We start from the raw sequence: 18,344 nt of genomic DNA, 5'->3' as shown, positions 1-18,344 counted from the left end.
GTTCTGGGCTGCACAAGGTCTGTTCCTACAGCGTCTGTGTCCTGAGCGTGGTCCCGTCTGGGCTTTGGCTGCAGCGCGGTCCCTGTGACGGGGGCAGAAGGTGCCCCCGGCTGCCCCAGGACCTCGTAAGGCACAGGGCAGGGCCGGGGGACCCCGCGCAGCCCCGACCCCCCAGGGGCCCCGCCGTGCGCTCCTGCCGCGGCGGCGGAGGGCCCGGCTCCCGCGGGCGCTGATTGGCCGCGGAGCGGAAGGGGCGGGGCGCGGGGCGGAAGGGGCGGGGCGCGGCGGCCGGGGCGGGCGCGATGGCGGCGGCGCTGTCGGAGGTGCCGGACGTGGAGATCGACGACGGCGGCGTCTTCAAGTACGTGCTGGTGCGCGTACGCGCGGCCGGCGGGCCCGGCAAGGACGTCGTGCGCGGCCACGGCTGGGCCGAGTACCACGGTGAGCGGCGCGGGGCACCGGCACCGCCGGCGAGCCCGGGGACGGACGGGACCTGGGGGCGTCTCGGCGCCCTTGGTGGGGAGTCGGGATCCCCGGGAGCGTCTCAGGGGGTCTGGGCAGGTAGTTGGGGTCCCCGGAGGCGTTCGGGGGGGCTCGGGGTTGCTGGCGGGGCCGCGCAGGAGGGGCTTGTCCCGCCCGCTCGGGTACCGGGGGCGCCTCACGCCGCGCCCCGCCCCGCAGGCAGCGGCTGGGCCCGGGAGCTGCCGAGGGGCTGCCCCGGGCGGGCCCCGCTGCGCAGGCGGCGGGTCCCGGTGCCCGCCCCGCCGCTGCACGGCTCCCTCCCTCGCAGCCGACATCTTGGAGCGCACGGCGCAGGAGCTGGCGCGGCGGGGCCTGGACTGCGAGTGCCTGGGGGGCGGCCGCCTCGCCCACCGCCCCGAGGAGAGGAAGATACACGTCTACGGGTATTCCGTGGTAAGCGAGAGGGGGGTCCGGGGCACCCACCCGTGGGGGAAGCTTCTCTCTCCCCGCAGCGGCGCAGGTGCCCGTGCCCGTCCTGCTGCCCGTGGCCGAGCCCGCGCCGTGCCCCCCGGGAGCCGAGCAGCGCTGCAGGGCAGCGGCGCTGCCAGGACAGACCTGGGGCGCTGTGTCATCTCGGTGTCCCTCTGCACGCCCCGGGGAGGGTGTTGGTGATGCTGGTGCCGGTTTGCCCAGCTCCAGGGTGGCACTGTCCCCGTGCCTGGGCGCTGTTGCTGTCTGGCAGCTAGAGCCAGGCTGAGCTGCTGCCGCTGAGGGGTCGGGTCAGAGCCGACTGGTCCTTTATAGACACGGACTCGGCAGCATCTCGTGCTGCCAGAGGCTGCTGTCAGGGGCTCTGGTTGCAGTGAGCAGCCTCAGGAGTTCACTGAGCCCTGCCATGGGTGCTGACTGCTTCAGCTCCACTGCAGGACCCTCTCTCCTCTGCCAGGGCTTCGGGCGAGCGGACCACTCTGTGACTACAGAGAAGCTGAAAGCCAAGTATCCGGACTACGAGATCACCTGGGCAGATGAAGGCTACTGACTGTCTCTGGCTGGGCAGCTGTGCTAGCCTGGAACTGGCACAGGCTCCCCATGCTCTGCAGCACCCTGGGTTCTCCTGGTTTTCCTTTGTGTTGAACTGACCCATTCTCCACTGTTACCAGACTTCCCACGTGCCACGGGTGCCCCTTTCCTCCCCGGCACAGCGCGGCAAAGCCTTGGTGAAGCTGGGCCTCCACCCTGGCTTTCCTGGTGGCCAGGGGTATGTCCCACACGTGTATGTGAAAATTAAACACGTTGGGGAGTGAAGCTCCTTGCATGGTGACATGTTCCTGGCTCCCCAGGCCTGTGGTGTAGCTCCTTACAGCAGGAATGACCCCCTGGGGTGCCAGCCCCTCATGGGGGGCCTGGTCTGGCAGGGTCTGGGGTGGAGACAGCAGAAGGTGCATCAGGATTATCCTTGGGAAGGGTTGATGCAGGTGAGGAGAAAGGGATGAGTCCCCATGCTCGACAGAGGGAAGGGCAGGGTGTTCTCAGGGCAAGGACTATCCTCATTTGCTGGGTGGGAGCCAAGCTGCTAGGGAGCGTGGTTTGGAAGAATACTCCTGTTCCCACCCTAGCAGTAGATCACGTGTGAAGGTAGAGCATTCTCCTGGGCTTCAGATCTCTGGACTGCCAGGGCTGGCTCCTGTATATCCCAGGGAGCCTCTCCACTTGCATGCCCAGTGAGAAGTGGGGTGGGGAGACTGGGAAAGGCTGCTGGAGCCTGGGGTGGCTGAAGAGCTTGAGGGACACATGCAGGTCAGGCTGGACAGATGGATTGCTCGAATGCTGTCACGTGTAAGGTTGGGGCTGGAGGAACCACCCCTCCCTGGTCCCAGCCCTGTTTCACTCTCCGAGCTGCAGTCCTGCAAGCTGCCAGCTCCTGCCTGGTCACTGGTCCTGCTGCTGCCTCCCCCTCCTGCTGTCAGGGATGGGGGCTCCAAGACAGGAGATAGTTCCTCTGTGCCTGGAGCAGTGCAGGGTTGGCACAACCTGCTGAAGCTCAGCCCCTGTGCCTGGTGTCCTGCCCAAATTCAAAAGGTGGATCAGGATGCATGTGAATAAAATCACCAAATAATTTGGGTTGGAAAAGGCCTCTAAGATCATCAAGTCCAACCATTAACCCAGCACTGCCAAGGCTACCACTGAACCATGTCCCTCAGCAGCACATCTACGTGGCTTTTAAGTTCCTCCAGGGACTCCATCACTGCCCTGGGCAGCCTGTGCCAGGGCCTGACAACCCTTCTGGGGCAAGTGGTGTTCTTTAGGGATCTGTACTGGGTCCAGTGCTATTTAGTATCTACATTAACAATATAGACAATGGGATTGAGGGCAGCCTCGGCAAGTTTGCAGATGACACCAAGCTGAGTGGTGCCATCAACGCTCCAGAGGAGTGGATGAGGAAGGGGTATTATCCAGAAGGGCCTTGGACAAGCTAGAGAAGTGGGCCCATGTGAACTTAATGAGGTTCAACAAGGCCAAATGCAGAGTCCTGCACCTGGGTAGGAGCAATCCTCATTATCACTACGGCCTGGGGGATGATCTAATAGAAACTCTGTAGAAAAGTACTTGGAGATACTGGTGGACAAAAAGTTGGACATGAGAAAATGGTGCTTGCAGCCCAGAGGGGCAGTCACAACCTGGGCTGAATCAAAAGCAGTGTGGCCAGCAGGTCAAGGGGGGGAAATTCTGCCTCTCTGCTCTCTTTTGAGACCCCACCTGGAGAACTGTGTCCAGCTCTGGAGCCCTCAGCACAAGAGGGACATGGATGTGTTGGAAGGAGTCCAGAGAAAGCCAGAAAAATTATCCAAGGTCTGGAGCAGCTCTCCTATGAAAACAGACTGAGAGAGATGGGATTGTTCAGCCTGCAGAGGAGAAGGCTCCAGGGAGACCTTAGAGTGACCTTCCAGTACCTGAAGGTCCTACAGGAAAGCTGGGGAGGGGCTGTTTACAAGGGCTTGTAGCAATAGGACAAGAGGCAATGGTCTAAAACTAGAGCAGAGTAGATTAGATTAGACATTAGGAAGAAGTTATTTACAACAAGGGTGGTGAAGCACTGGAACAGGTTGCCCAGAGAGGTGGTGGAGGCCTCATCCCTGGAGACACTCAGGGTCAGGCTTGAGGAGGCTCTGAGCAACCTCATCTAGTTAAAAAGTGCACCCTGTGCACTGCAGGGGGGGCTGGACTAGATGGCCTTTAAAGGTCCCTTCCAACCCCACACGTTCTATGATTTTGTGATTCTGTGATCCATGTTCTTGCTTTTTTCTTGTTTTCTCTCATCCCTTCATGGGCACTCGCTGCTCAGAGGAAGCTGCCTCCTTCCCTCCTCTCTCTCCTGTTGGGTCTTAAACACACAGGGACATGTCCTGTGCCATCTCTGCTCCAGGCTGAGCAGCTCCAGCTTTCTCAGCCTCTCCTTGTGGGAAGTCCAGTCCCTTCATCATCATCACAGCCCCTAGCTGAATCCGCTCCAGGACACCCATGTCTCTGATGCTGGGGGCCCAGCATCCCCCTGTGTACCCCAGCGCAGAGGGGAGGGATCAGACCTGCTGGAGATGCTCTGCCTGCAGCTGGTGGCTGCTTTGCCAGAGGCCTCAGTGCTGGCAGGTGGTCAGCTTGGGGCTTGATGGGTTTCCAGGCAGCCAGGAAAGGCAGGACTGCTGCCCTGGGGGCCAGGCCAGTCCCAGCTGACACTGGGGGAAGGAGATGGACCCCGGGTTTTACTGCCCCTGATGCAATCGTGCTGCAATCTGGCCAAGGCCATCAGCTGAGGGGAGAAACAACCACCCTCAACCATCGGCTCCAGGGGCCCATCTCTGGGGGAAGGTGCTGCTGGCAGCGCAGGCAGGAGGGGTTCCTGTCCATGTGGGGAAACTGAGGCAGGGGCAGTGGTTGCCATCACCAGGCAGCGCCTGTGGTGCCATGCAGGGCTCTGCCTGCAGAGTCATAGAATCATGGAGTCATTTTGGTTGGAAAAGACCTTTATGATCACCAAGTCCAACCGTTAACCCAGCACTGCCAAGGCCACCACTGACCCAACTCTACTGAGGCCAGTGCTAACCCATGTCCCTCAGCACCACATCTACACAGCTTGTAAATCCCTCCAGGGATGATGACTCCACTGCTGCCCTGGGCAGCCTGTGCCAGGCCTTGACAACCCTTTTGGGGAAAAAATTGTTCCCAATATCCAATCTAAACCTCCCCTGGTGAAACTTAAGGCTATTTCCTCTTGTTCTGTCATTTGTTACTTGAGAGATGAGCCTGTGTGTGCCCAGGTGGCCAAGGCGGCCACGAGTATCATGGCTTGTATCAGCACTGGTGTGGCCAGCAGGAGCAGTGCAGGGATCGTCCCCCTGTGCTGAGCACTGGTGAGGGGGCACCTGGAATCCTGGGGTCAGTTCTGGGCCCCTCGCAACAGGGACATTGAGGGGCTGGAGTGTGTCCAGAGAAGGGCAACAGAGCTGGGGAAGCTCCTTCCCGGCTGATCAGCCTTTCCTGGGACTCTGCTTGGGTTGCTCCCCCGAGGAACCACCCAGAGCTGTGCCCTTTGCCCCATGGTGGTCATATAGGGCAGGAAGGGGTGAAGGCTGGCTCCTGCTGGTGGCACCTGCAGGACCCCAGGCCCAGAGGCTGCTGGCTGGGGAACAGGGCAAGGGCTGGGCATGGGCAGCTGGGACCCTGTGCAAGGGGCCCTGCAGGCAGCCTGCCAGGCTCTGCGCCAGCCAGGGCATCCTCCTGCCATGGCTGCTGCACAGGCAGCAGGAGCATGGGGCTGCCAGGCTGCTCTGCCCACGCCGGGCAGGATGAGACCCCTCCTGCCATCAGCATGTCACTGGGCTGGGCTGGAGCCCTGGGTTTTGGCAAAGCCAGCTCAGCTCGGTTCTGGGATGGGCTGCTCCTCCTGCCTGTCCTCCTGCCTGTCCCTGCCTCCTCTTCCAGCCTGTCCCAAGTCTCCAGACAGCCAGAGTTTTGTTCTGAATTCAAAGCTCCAACACTTAGATGGCTAAGCCCCCCCAAGTCCTACAGCCCCCTGTCTGCTGTGGCTCACCATTGCCCAGGTGCATCATGACCCGTTTGTACCTTGCCTGCCTTGGAAGTTGCTCCTTGCACCCCATTTCCACTACACCCAGCACAACTGCCCTCCCTGGCCAGGGTGTACCCCTCAGTCACCGTGTGCCCTGCACCCAAATCTGTGCCCTGCTCTCAAAGGCTCTCCCATTGCTCCTGGTGCTCAGTCACCATTTCTCGTTCTGGTTAGACAGGACACAGCCCAGGCAGCTGGCACAGCATGGCACAGACCCCCACCCCTGGCAGAGCTGCCAGCTTCTCCAGGCAGTATGGCTGGTTGGGCAGGAAGAAGTGTCCTTTTCCTTCACCAAACCAGTGTGTGCCTCTGGACAGCGCGAGCTGGCCCCGTCCCACGCAGAGGAGCACCCAGCATCTCGGCACGGCTGGAAAAAGGCAGGTGAGGAAGAGGGGGTTGTTGGGGAAAAACAGGTGATGGTGGCCTGGGGACACAGAGCTGCCACCTCACTGCCTGCCATGCTGGTGGCAGTGCCGGGCAGCAGGACATGGTGACCTGTCCCAGCCCAGCAAACTGCTTGGCCATAAACCCTGTGGCCAGAGCTGGGGAGCTGATAAGAGCGGGGTTGAAGTCCAGCACGGGGTAAGACCTGAGGACCAGATTCCAGCCCTGGCCTCTCCTGCCAGCCCCTTGTCTCTCCCGGCTCCGTTCTACCCTCACCGTGGCCCAGAGGCCAAGATGGCTGGGCAGGCAACACTGACCCTCCTGCTGCTGCTGGGTGAGCTCTGCCAACACTGGGGTTGTGCCACGGGGAGGGAAGGGGCTGTGGCACTGGCTGCCCTGCTCCCTCCCACCCCAGCTTGGGGTCCCATGGGGGTTGGGGGCTTCAATGGGGATCAGCTCTGGAGGGCTGTGCTGCCTCAGGGGGGGATGGGGCAGATATGACACAGCAAAACCCTCCTCTGGGCTCTGCTGATGAAGGTCAGATCAGGGTCCTCCAGGGAACTGAAGCTGCCAGTGCCAAGCTGCGTGTTGCTGGTGGCATTGCTCAGTGTGGGGAGGAAAATGCTCATGTTGTCTTGTTTCCCCCAAAATGGGGGCTGAGACTCAAAACAGGGGTGTGTGGGTTAGTGTCCCAGCCCAGATGGGCTCTGGCACCCCAGGGGCTGGGGGTGGGAGATAGTGAAGTGGGAGGTGGGGGAGGTGCAGGGTGCCAGAGGAGAAGCAGGAGGTCCCATCCGAGGGACGATGCTGCCGAGAGCCCAGACAAATGTCACCTGAAGGCCACGTGTGCCCTCTGTCACTGCCACGGGCCCCGTGCCTGGGTGCCCATGGGGATTTCAGCCCCATTGTCTCTCCTGTAGCTGTCACTGTCCTCCCCAGTTGGTCCGTGGTGGTCAACAGCTGCAGCAGCGCAGCCGAGCAGCTCTGTGACTTCGTCTGCAACTGCAGTGACTGCTCCGATGAGAATGAATGTGGTGGGTGCCCAGACCCGCCGACCTCCTGACCCCTGCCCCATTCCCAGACCCTGCTCCTGGGGTGAGGGCAGGCAATGGAGCTGGGGGCACCATGGGTGAAGGTCCCTGGGATGGGTGCTGGTGCCAAGGGTGGGTGCAGGACCCCATCATGGATGAGGGTCCCTCAGGTAAAGTGGGTGCAGGTCTCTGAGGTGGGCTTAGACTCCCAGGCTTGCCTGGGTAGATCCCTCTGGGTGGGTGCAGGACCCCAGTGTGCATAGCAGACCCCAGGGTGGGTGCAGGTCCCCAGGGTGGGAACAGGTCCCCAGGATGGGTGTAGGTCCCTGGGGCTGGCACATGTCTTTAAGGGTGGACATAGGTCCCCAGGGTGGGTGCAGGTCCCCAGGTGGGTGCAGATCCCCAGGATGTCCCCAGCCCAGCCCTGACACCTTGTCTGCCCACCCCAGGGTACCTGCGGGGCTCAGTGGTGCTGGGCACCCCCTTCACCTGTGATTTCGAGGAAGGTGCCTGCGGCTGGCGGGACGTGAGCACCTCGGCTCACAGATGGGTGCGGGGCCGGGCCAGCCTGGCTGCGTGGGGCACGGGTCCCCACTCAGACCACACCGTGGGCACGGACCTGGGTGAGCTGGAGCTGCTGGGCTGCTGAGCGGGCTTCGGGCACCCACAGGCCATGGGTGCCCTGAAGCCAGTGTGCTGTCTTGTAGGGTAGAGGGGATGGAGCAGACCCGTGGTATGGCAGGAGCGGTACCAGCTGTGGCTCCGGGGCCATCCCATGGAGCTGCAGCCCCTGTTCTGCTCTGTGTCCTCCCCAGGATGGTTCATGGTGACTGTGTCTCCTCCAGCAAAGACCACAGCCACAGCCTGGCTCAGGTCACAAGTGATGAGGGAAGCAGCCGCCACATGTGAGATCAGGGCCTGGTACCACGTCTCAGGAAGTGGTGAGGGAACCCACAGTGGGCACGGCCGGGTCTTGGGGTACCAGGCACAGGGAAGCAATGATGGGGGCAGCAGGGAGGGATGGGACCATCTGCCCTCATGGCAAGGACAGAGCTACTGGCACCTCAAGATGGGTTCTTGCCACCCCACTTGCCTGGTGCCCAGAGCTGGTGGGTCTTGACTCATCCCTGGGGGTATCCCCTGGGATGCCCAGTGCCAAGGGCCATGTTTTGGGGCTCCCGCAGGGCTGAACCAGATGGAGCAGCCAGTGCTGCGTCTGGCCATGGTGCACAGGGACGAGGTGGTGGAGCTGTGGCAGAGCCCGAGGAACCAAGGCCAAGGCTGGCACCAGCTGGTCACCTACCTGGGCCGGGTCCCAGGGCAGTTCCAGGTGAGATGGGGCCGTGTCGGTACCCAGGCCACTGAGCTGGGGCTGGGAGAGCCAGGGATGCACTGGGAGCCAAAGGTGCCCGGGTGACTCAGGCAGGAGCTCAGCTCACACCATCTCTGATGTCTTGTCGGCAGCTCATCTTCTCCCTGACCCAACTGCCTGCATGTGAGGCAGAGGTGGCGCTCGACGACATCATCTTCAGGAACTGTGGCTTGCAGGGTTAGTCCTGTGTCCGGGATGAGACAGGAGCCGGGATCCGCAGGGAGTTTTTTGGACTTTGCACCCCGGGGGAGCCACCAGCTGCCTGTGGTGTCTTAGGGGCTCCTTACCTTGGCCAGGCTGTGGAGTGGGTAGCAAAAGCCTGTCCCTCGAGTGACCCCAGAGAATGATGGGGGGGTGGGAGGGGGGTGGGCAGCACACGCGGGGGTCCCTGCGGGCCCAGCCGTGTGCTGATGGCGTGTCCCGCCCCCAGAGCCCGGGCAGCCGCTCTGCAGGGGGGAGCAGAGCCACTGCGGGCAGGGCAGCTGCCTGGCCCAGCCCCGCTTCTGCGACGGCACCGAGGACTGCGGGGACGGCTCGGACGAGGATGCGGCGCGGTGCAGTGAGCATCCCTGCCCCGGGGGGATCCTGCCCACTGGCCCTCCGACCCCACGGGCGGGCTGAGGGTCGGCCCTGACACGGCAAATCTGGACCGTGGGGCTGATAGGATTCACCCCAGACCCCACAGCTGTGTGGCAGGAGGGGCTAAATCACCCCAAGTGTTTGGCAGAGGGGTCAGGCCCATGGGGACCTCCCTGGGTCACTGCTCTCCCTGCCTCCCTGCAGAGCCCTTCACCCGCTGCTCCTTTGAGCAAGGTTTCTGCAGCTGGGAAGCCGAGGTGGGGCAGCCAGCATGGGAGAGGAACACGAGCCTAAGCCTGGGGACGGGGGGCAGTGTCCCCACCCGGGACCACAGCCACAACAGCAGGGCAGGTATGTGAACGGGCCCCAGCTCCCCACGGCAGCCCCTGGGGCTCCACTGGCCAATGTGCCCTCTGGCCCCTGGGGTAACACACAACCTGGGCTCAGCTTCAGACTGCACCAGGAAACCAAGGTCTTGCACCCTCACCCCTGTCCTGGCACCACTCAGCCCCTTCCTGGCATCTTCCACAGGTTTTTTCCTCCTCGTGGGCAGCACCTCGACCACAGGGGCCACCGGCCCTGCCCGGCTCAGCAGTCCCACATTCCAAGCCACCAACTCGTGCTCTGTGAGTCACAGCTGGGGACCCACATTACAGCCCGTGCGGGCACGGTGGTGGCATGGAATGAGGTCCCCAGCCTTGGGGACCCCCACATGGGGCTGAGGCTGGGATTGGCCCTTTGCTGGGAAAGGGCAGCGGGTTTTGGGGGATGGTTTGGTGGCATCTCTGGTGCCTGCTGGACCCCTGAGCTCCTCCAGCCCCACCTTTGTGATCATCCTGTGGGGCAGCAGCCATGTGGGGGGGGACTGTGTGTCCCTGCCCAGGGCTTCAGGGCTCACTCATCCCCTGTCCCCAGCTTGTGCTGTACTGCCACCTCCACGGCTCAGCCACCAGCAGCCTCAGCATCTCCTATGTGACCAGGTCAACCAAGCACCTGATGAAGGAGAGGACAGGGGACCTGGGCAGCTACTGGGTCCGGGAGAGGGTGAACTTCAATGTGACAGAGAGCTTCAAGGTGGGCTGAGGCCACACTGGGGCAAACTGGGCTGCTTGCTGGGAGAGAGGCATGGAGCCACCCCCAGTACACACCCCTGGGACATGGAGTAGGGACTCAGCTGGGAACTGAGCTGAGCCTCTGATGCTGGCATGTGCCACTGCCATGTCCCTGTGTCCACACCTCCAAATTGCCCCCCCAGCCCAGGGACTATCCCACTAGTAACAGGGAGGGGAGTGTCTTCCTCCATCCCATGTCACCCCATGTCTTCTCACTGTCCTGTCTGCTGTCCCCCAGGGCCACCCACACAACCCAACTGCCTCCCATCTGGCCTTGGTGGACACACCAATGGGACCCTGAGAGCACTCCAGCAGCACCCAGGGCAGCCATGGGCCATGGCTGTGTGCACTGGCAACACCATCACCCCAAGCCCACCATGGCCTTCCCATCCCTTTCAGCCACAGCATTGCCCCTGCTCCCACCAAGCCCCCTCCTGGGGAAGCACATGTTGGCCAATCACAGGGTTCCCCCGTCCCATGGGTCCCTGATGTCCCCCCCAACCCCGATGCCATCTCCCAGCCCTTCCATACTGTGCAATACCCCATGTTGACACTGCTACATGGTGCTTCCCTGCAGGTGCTGATCGAGGGGGTGGCCAGTGGCACAGGCACTGTGGCCATTGATGACCTGATCCTGTCCCCAGGCTGCATGCAGGAGCAGGGTGAGCTGGAGGGTGGCTGCCCCCAACCCCTGCTCCAGCACAGGCAGCTGTTCCCAGGTGTCTTGTGCCTGTGGCATCACCCCTGAAGGCTCCACCACAGCTTCTGCCTGTCCCTCTGCTCAGCAAGATGACCATCCTGGGCACAGCATGGCAAGCACTTGCTCTGGGGACCACAGCCAAGCTTGCCTGGTGTCCTCGCCCTGCATCTGTGACACTTTCCACCCCCTTGTCCCAAAACTTCCTGCCCAAGCCATGTCACACAGGCAACTCTCACCGTGCCCCTCCATCCCCTTCCCCTGGTGGCAGCCAGCAGGGCAGGAATGGGGCTGGGGGACATGGGAAGCAAAGGAGATGGACAGGGACAAGGGGCTGTGGCTTGAAGGGGTGATGCCGATGCTGCCAGGCCCCCTCACCACTGCTTTCCATCCCGGGGGGTTTCTCCATCAGGGAAGCCTTCAGTCTCGCTGCCGAGCCGGACGGGTGCCGGCCGCTGCACGGCTGAGGAGGTGGCGTGTGACAGCGGGGGCTGCATCAGCACGGAGCTGTGCTGTGACTTTGCCCAGACCTGTGCCGATGGCTCTGACGAGCAGCGCTGCGGTGAGAGCCCAGGGTGGGCACCGGCCCCCGGGCAGCCAGGGCGCCGGGCAGGGTGACCCAGGCACCCCCCAGCTGGCCCAGCTGGAGGACACAAGTGCCCACCAGCCCCTAGGACCTGTGGTGGCCCAGGGGGCTGAGCCTGGGCTTTTGCAGGAGCGACCACCTTCGAGGCAGGGGCTGGGGGCTGGCACGATGTCAGCGTGGGGCGGCTGCGCTGGGGTGTGCAGAGGGACACCGAGCCCGCCGAGCCCGCTGCCATGTTCATCACTGGTGAGGCCCTTCCCACCACCCAGATTATGCCTTTTGGCCCCCAGCACCACCGGGACTCCCAGGGTGTAGGGACCCTCTGCTCCTGCCTAGCCAGGGTGGGTGTGTACCCTGTGGGAAGGGTGAGGGTGATGCCCAGGCAGGGTGCTGTGCTGGGGGGGGGGGTGCAGCCACCGATGTGGGGCCTCTGCCCTGACTTCTCAGGGTGTTTCCTTGCCCAGGGGCTTTCCTGGCTCTCCAGGCAGGGGAAGGACAAATGGTGGCTGCTGCCAAGGCACGTACACCTCTGCTGGGCCCCTCTGGCCCTGCCTGCACCCTGGAAATGAGCTACCGCATCCGCACTGGACCCCAAGGTAACCCCCTGCCCATGCCCAGGGTGTCCTGCCTTCTCCCTGCCCACGTCCTGCCTGGCTTCTGGGTGCCCTGCCTGCTCTCTGCCCTGCCCTGCCACAGGGCAGGTACTCCCACCCCCTCCCTGTCTTTGCTGCCTCTACCAGTCTCACTCTGCTCCATCACTCCATCCTGGAACCGGGGTGTCCCTGTCCCCTCTGGCCATGGGCTGGGTGGGTGCCAGGGCCCAGGGGGTCTCCGCAGCCCCTGCTTCTCCTGCCCAGGTTTCCTCGCTGTCAGCGTTGCAGATCATGCTGCTGGCACCACTGACCTGGCCTGGCACACATCAGGGCATGGCAGCACAGCTGAGGGACGCGTCAGTGTCCCACTGGGAGAGAGGACCAGGCCATTTCAGGTGCTCCCAGGGGCAAAGGGACTAGCCTGGCTACCTACTGGCAGGGCGGTGCCAGTGCCATGAGGCATCCCAGGCTCACAGCTGCTTTGGCATCCCAGGTCGAGCTGCTGGGGCTGATGGATCTGCAGGACTCAGTGAGCGCTGCTGCCATTGACAACGTGACGTTCGTGCAGTGTCACCCCAATGTGGTGCCACCAGGGGCCATGGGTATGGCCAGGGGCAGGGAGGGCAGCAGGAGGGAATCCTGGCCCCCAGCCCACAAAGATGGGCGCTGCTCTCACAGAGGCTGCCCGGTGACTGTCACCCTGTCCCCAGCCCAAGGACAGGACCACAGTGCAGAAGCCCTGGGTCTGAGGCTGAGCTCTGATCCTGCCCCAGGGCAGCTGCATGGGGTGAACTGGGGGAGTGGGGCAGGGGCACTTGGGGAAATGAACATTTTGGGGACCTGATTGTGGGGCACCCTATCCTCATTCCCTTGTCATGGTCTCCGCTCTCTGGCCAGAGCTGTCCTGCAACTTTGAGAGGGGCATGTGCGGCTGGTACCAGGATCAGTCCAGTGACTTCAGATGGGTCCATGGCACAGGGAAAGGACAGGGCCCTGACCACACCACTGGCTCAGGTAAGGGGCTGGCTCCTCTCCTGGGGACCCCAGGTAGCCCAGGTGACCCCACAGCCTCCTGTCCCCAGGGCTGGGACATACCCTGTGCCCTCCAAGCAGCCCCACGCCTGCGGGGCAAGCTCAGCCAGGCCCACCCAAGGGGCACATGGATCCAGGGGTGGGGTGTGGGAGATGTGGGTGCAGCTTGGAGCACCCATGTCCATGTCCCCTCCACCCTGTTTGTCCTTGACACTCAGGCTACTTTATGGCAGTGGACCCTTCTGCACCACGCAGCCGCAGGCAGCGGGCACAGCTCATCACCTACAGCCAGGAGCCCACCTCTGCCCCGAGCTGCCTCTCCTTCTGGTACCGTCTAGCCGGCCCGCAGATCGGTACACAGCCCCACGGCAGCCTCCTGGGGACAGCCCAGTCCTGCTTTGCTCCCCAGGGGACCAGGGAGTCTCCAAGGGGTGTGGGATAGCAGCCTGACGCTCCCCTCTGCCCAGGCACCCTGAACCTCAAGCTGCGGCTGGAAGGAGCAGAGGACACTGTGCTGTGGACCCAGCGAGGGACCCGTGGCAGCCTCTGGCACCGGGGACAGGCCACACTGCCCAGCACGGGCCGGCGGCGGTACCGGGTGAGGGCTGGGACGCCCCGTCCCCCCGGCTGCCAGCGGGGCTCGGGGCCACCTGACCCCGCTGTCTGGCGGCAGGTGGCCTTCGAGGCCCTGCGGGACGGGTTCCAGGGGGACATGGCACTGGACGACCTGGCGCTGACAGCCGGGCCCTGTGGGGCCGAGCCCTCCTGCTCCTTCGAGGTGGATGAGTGTGGGCTGGCAGGCAGCGGGCAGCGTGGCTGGCAGCGGCAGAGCAACAGCACCGGCAGCGCCAGCGGGCCCCAGGCTGACCACAGCACCGGCACCTCTGCAGGTACCAGGGCCGTGCCTGCCTGGGGCTCTGGCGGAGCCTGCTGCCTGCCCTGACCCTCCTGCCTGCCCTGACCCTCCTGCCCGCCCTGACCCTCCTGCCCGCCCTGACCCTCCTGCCTGCCCTGACCCTCCTGCCCGCCCTCCCTGCCTGCCCTGTGTTCAGCCTGTGCTCTCTGCCTGCTCTGAGTGTCCTGCCTGCCCTCCCTGCTCTCCCTGTGAGCTCTGCCAGGATTTGCAGAGGCCACCGCTGTATGGAGCTCCATAACCCCCAGACTCCCCAAACCCAGGGGGATTCTCCAGCCCCATCAGTTCCCTGATGCCCCCAGCAGGGCTGGGTGGGGTCATGGTGTGGGGGCTTCTCTCCCCCCAGGTCATTACATGGTGGTGAGCACAGGCAGGGGCTCCCTGCCTGTGGGGCAGGTGGCTGCCCTCACCTCCCAGCTCTACCAGCCCTCCGCAACCACCCAGTGCTTGGCCTTCTGGTATCAGCTGAGTGCCCGGACTCCAGGTGAGAGTCCACAGGGCACCTCTGAACGGGTGAGGGTCCCACATGGCACAGCCCTGGACCACCCCATCCATGGTGGGTGCCCTGGGCAGGCTCCCTCGGCGTCTTTGTGGAGCAGAGCATGGTGCGGAGGAAGGTGATGAGTGTGAGCACCATGGAGGGGGATGCCTGGCACCGTGGCCACGTCACCATCCAGCCAGATGGGGACTGGCAGGTGAGATGGGGCAGAGTGCCAGGGGTCTCCTGGTTGCCTGGGGACAGGCTGGAGGTGACGAGGGCAGCATGGGGACTGCCAGCCTCAGCCCAGCCCTCCGGCAGGTCATATTTGAGGCCACGGGAGCTGGGGGTGACCATGGGTACATCGCGCTGGATGACCTGCATGTGTCAGAGGGAGCCTGCCCTGAGCCAGGTGACAGCCCACACCACGGGGGGCACCACAGACTGGTGGGGGGACAGGGCACCACATGGGGACACACAGCCATTGGGATGGGGACAGCCCAGCCTATCCATCACTGCTCTGATGTGGCCACCGGGCACCCTGCTGGGGTGCAGTGGGGAGGGGGCTGGGGCTTGTTCTCCTGGATGCCCCAGCTCCCGCTGAACAGCAGGTGCCTGTGGCACAGGGTGCATCACAACCCCCCCTTTTTCCTCCTAGGGTCCTGTGACTTTGAGAAGGACACGTGTGGCTGGAGCAGCCCCCCAGACCCCCACCTGCATGGCTTTGCCTGGGGCTGGAAGAGTGGGATCCCCCTTGCCAAGTACCCCAGCCCTGAGCAGGATCACACCCTGGGCACAAGGGACGGTAGGAGACCCCCAGACCCCCCAAGGCATCAGCTGGGGGAAGGAGGAGGGACTGGAAATGGATGGGGTCACCCGGGAATGTCCTGGGAGTCCTGGCTCCATAGCATCCCTGTCCCTAAGAGGGATGGCTCAGCCCCAGAGGCAGTAAAGGGCAGGGTGGGGGTGCAATCCTCTAGGCATCAATCTGGGCATTTCTGGGGGGGATCAGGACACACAGGGTGGGCTGCAGAGCTGGGGGACACTCTGTGCTCTGTTCCTGCCCATCCAGGTCACTACATGCACTTTGACACCAGTGTGCTGGGCCCTGGGGGCACCACTGCCCGGCTGGAGAGCCAGCATCTGCCTGCTGCTGCCAACTCCTGCCTGCGGTTCTGGTACCACATGGACATCCTGGAGAACCTCTGTGAGCAACTACAGGGGCAGGAGGGAGCTGCTGGCCCTGGGGAGAGGGTTAGGAGCCTACCATGATGCGAGTGGGGACTTGGTCAGGGGTCCCAAACCCCCTCCCCACCCACAGGACCAAAGACCCTCTTGTTTAGCTCTGGTTGGGTGATGGGGATGACATGTTCCCATTGTGTGCTGCCATCTCAGGGGACAACAGCCCAGCTGGGATGGTCTAGTGGCTCTCAAAGTCTCTGGGTGCCCATTGGTGCCAGACACTTGTCCTCCACATTGCAGCCTGTGGGGAGCTGCGGGTGATGGTGCAGGGCCCGGCGGGGCAGCGCACAGTCTGGAGCGTGCCCGGGCACCGGAGCTGGGGCTGGCGGGGAGCTGTGGTGCCCATGCAGAGCCCCAGCGAGTTCCAGGTGAGCAGAGACACCCCGGGTGTGGGGGTCCCTCAGGGGGCACAAGGAGCCCTTCCAATGCAGCACACACACCCCATCTCATCTTTCCCTGCAGCTCATCTTTGAGATCAGCACACATAGGTGGCCGATGGAGGGGACAGTGGCTCTGGATGACATTGTGTACAGCACTGGGGGGGGCTGCCACTCCAGCCCAGAGGCATCAGTGGAAGGTCTGGGGCTGGTTCTGGCTGTGAAATGTTAACCCAGCACTACTCGGGGCTGGGGCCAGCTCTCCTGGGTGGTGGGTCGAGCCTGACAGCATCTCCATTCCCTGCAGAGAAATCCTCCAGCAGCTTCACGGTGGAGGTGGTGCTCAGTGTTCTCCTGGCCACCGTTGTCCTGGTGCTGGTGGCTGCTGGTGGCTGGTACTGGCTGAGGCGGCGAGGGCTGGCCAGTGGGTCACCGGCAGAGAGCAATGTTCCCCAAGGCTTCGACAACATCACTTTTCGAGATGTAAGGACAGGGGGAAGGGCTCCCTCTTGCCCCAAACCGAGTCAAAACAGCATTTTCCGAAAAGCTCAGCAGATCCCAGTGGGCTCCCCCTGTGCCTACACTGCCAACACGGCAGGGAGGTGCAAAGGGCTCGGCTCTTATCTGGTCACCGGTGACTGAGCGACTCTGAGCTCTAGGACCGACCCAGAAATGCAGCTGCTGCCGTTAGAGCTGCCCCAGAAGGAGGAGCTGGGGCTGCAGATCCTCCAGCTTGGAGCCTGCTGGGAGGGAGACAAACCAACCTTGCTTGTCCTCTGTAAACCACAGCTCCACGCCGTGAGAGGCAGCTTCAGCTGCAGTTTCCTTTGCTGGACTGGGTGCCACGTAGTCCCCAGCAGAGTCACTAGCCCCAGAACTGACCCCAAAAGAGGCTGTGGAGCCCCCTGGGTCTGCTGGGGATTTGGCTCCTCTGCTGGGATCATGGTGGGCTGTCACGGACATTCTCCTCTCCACAGCTTGGAAGAAGTCCTAGTATTTCAAAGTAGACACAGCCCAGGCGTGCTGTGATCACCTGCTGCTGACTTTCCTTTGCAGGACAAGGTCACTATTTCATCAGTGCCAAAAGAAGGGGATGAGGCCTGAAATCAGGAGCAGTAACTGCCTGCCCAGCCAAGCGAGGGACCACAGGGCAGAGCATCCCCCTCCAGCAGCTTCTCACACTTCAGCAGCTGCCTCTGGCTCTTGGCATCGGACACCGGGCAGGGGGAGGTGCCGTGGGTGCTGCCCCCGGGGCATCAGCCCCCAGAGGGAGGTGCCGCTGCCTCCCCTACCCCCGAGCGCTCGGGAAAAGCATTATTAGCTTTTGTAACCTCAACTTTCCTCACTGAGCTGTAGCGCTGCGCCCCGTGCTTTGACAGGTGCCATCTGCAGGAGTTCCTCACAGCCACCATCCTCATCCCAGCAGGGTCCCAGACATGGAGGGGCGTGAATTTCACAGTCCTGCCCCCTCCCAGGGCTGGGCAGGTCAGCAGGTGCTGCATGGAGCATGCAGCCAGGATTAGGAGCAAGAGCTCCCAGGGCACAGGGCCACACTGGGGAGGAAGCCCGGTGCTTCTGCTGGCCTTGGAGGGGGATTGAGCAGAGTGGGGGGCACCACACAGCACAGCTGCAGGCAGAGAGCAGCCCTGAGCCCACTGTGGGTGCCCACCCACAGCAGGACCTCCCAGGCATCTTCCAAAAGTTCATGAGAATTTGCATTTAAATGTCACTTAGGAAAAACATCCCCCAGCCTCAGGCTAGGCTCAGGGCACAGTGCCCACGTCTGCAGCCCTGCTCAGGACTCCCCTCTTCCCTTCCTCCTCCAGCTTTCAAAACTGAATGCAATACCCTGGCCAATCTCACCCCCCAGGTCCAACAGCACAGGGCAGTTCAGCAGCAACCTGCCCACCCAGGATCCTGCCCTCCCCAAACCCCAAGCTCCTCAGGCGGGGTTGGGGGTGTCCTGCTTTCCTGGTCCACCACCACAACCTGGTTTCCCTCTGGCCCTGCTGCAGACAGCTCTCCCCTCAGCTCCGTCCTGCTCAGGCTGTGTCCCAGTCCCCTCAAGCACCATCCCCCAGCTTCAGCACAGCCCCATTCTGCAGGAACAAGCCCCCAAAGCTCAGCCCCTGTGAACTGAGTCAACAGAAGTGAGACAAGGGCTCTCTACAGCTACTGACCAAGGGCCTCTACTCCCACCTCATCCTGCAGAGATCCAGAGCCTCCTCTTGCCTCCACACACCATGAAACTAGAGGATTGATTTCAGCTCTGGGCTGGGAGCCAAAGCTGCAGCTCGCTCCCCCAGGGAAGGGGGCTGGGCAGCCAGGAGCGCTGCAGAAGCACCCACCGCTGCCCCAGGCCCC

General features: G+C 63.1%; 2 protein-coding genes across 3 annotated transcripts; both read left to right on the top strand.

The window, feature by feature from the left end:
• The first annotated feature begins 272 nt into the window (after positions 1-272).
• PHPT1 (phosphohistidine phosphatase 1) lies at positions 273-1,767 on the top strand. The gene is made up of 3 exons (XM_051637043.1): positions 273-441; positions 791-915; positions 1,409-1,767. The coding sequence occupies exons 1-3, from the start codon at positions 303-305 to the stop codon at positions 1,499-1,501; spliced, it is 357 nt and encodes a 118-aa protein (XP_051493003.1). The 5' UTR covers positions 273-302; the 3' UTR covers positions 1,502-1,767.
• Positions 1,768-6,186: 4,419 nt separating this feature from the next.
• On the top strand, positions 6,187-17,316 carry MAMDC4 (MAM domain containing 4). Of its 2 annotated transcripts, XM_051637036.1 has the most exons (29): positions 6,187-6,302; positions 6,889-7,002; positions 7,449-7,622; positions 7,815-7,940; positions 8,184-8,329; positions 8,464-8,548; positions 8,802-8,930; positions 9,155-9,301; positions 9,482-9,576; positions 9,866-10,024; positions 10,640-10,724; positions 11,172-11,321; positions 11,475-11,591; positions 11,810-11,941; positions 12,203-12,333; positions 12,432-12,540; positions 12,836-12,952; positions 13,189-13,323; positions 13,438-13,568; positions 13,644-13,860; positions 14,230-14,367; positions 14,457-14,578; positions 14,683-14,773; positions 15,020-15,166; positions 15,434-15,568; positions 15,844-15,971; positions 16,066-16,180; positions 16,288-16,463; positions 17,037-17,316. In XM_051637036.1, exons 1-29 carry the CDS (start codon positions 6,263-6,265, stop codon positions 17,082-17,084), a joined length of 3,639 nt encoding a protein of 1,212 aa, XP_051492996.1. In that variant the 5' UTR covers positions 6,187-6,262; the 3' UTR covers positions 17,085-17,316. The 2 variants fall into 2 exon arrangements, with proteins under 2 accessions (XP_051492996.1, XP_051492997.1); XM_051637037.1 differs by lacking the exon at positions 14,230-14,367.
• The last annotated feature ends 1,028 nt before the right edge of the window (positions 17,317-18,344 follow it).

The sequence above is a fragment of the Apus apus genome, chromosome 19 (assembly GCF_020740795.1).
Source record: "Apus apus isolate bApuApu2 chromosome 19, bApuApu2.pri.cur, whole genome shotgun sequence".
Taxonomy (NCBI): Eukaryota; Metazoa; Chordata; class Aves; order Apodiformes; family Apodidae; genus Apus; species Apus apus.
This window is presented reverse-complemented; position numbering and strand designations above follow the sequence as displayed.

Excerpts from the sequence above, each read along its gene's own strand:
- PHPT1 (XM_051637043.1), top strand. The coding sequence starts at position 303 with ATGGCGGCGGCGCTGTCGGAGGTGCCGGACGTGGAGATCGACGACGGC. Across the intron at positions 442-790 it reads CGGCTGGGCCGAGTACCACG|CCGACATCTTGGAGCGCACG; the intron begins GTGAGCGGCGCG and ends CCTCCCTCGCAG. Across the intron at positions 916-1,408 it reads ACGTCTACGGGTATTCCGTG|GGCTTCGGGCGAGCGGACCA; the intron begins GTAAGCGAGAGG and ends CTCCTCTGCCAG.
- MAMDC4 (XM_051637036.1), top strand. The coding sequence starts at position 6,263 with ATGGCTGGGCAGGCAACACTGACCCTCCTGCTGCTGCTGG. Across the intron at positions 6,303-6,888 it reads GACCCTCCTGCTGCTGCTGG|CTGTCACTGTCCTCCCCAGT; the intron begins GTGAGCTCTGCC and ends TCTCTCCTGTAG. Across the intron at positions 11,942-12,202 it reads CATCCGCACTGGACCCCAAG|GTTTCCTCGCTGTCAGCGTT; the intron begins GTAACCCCCTGC and ends TCTCCTGCCCAG.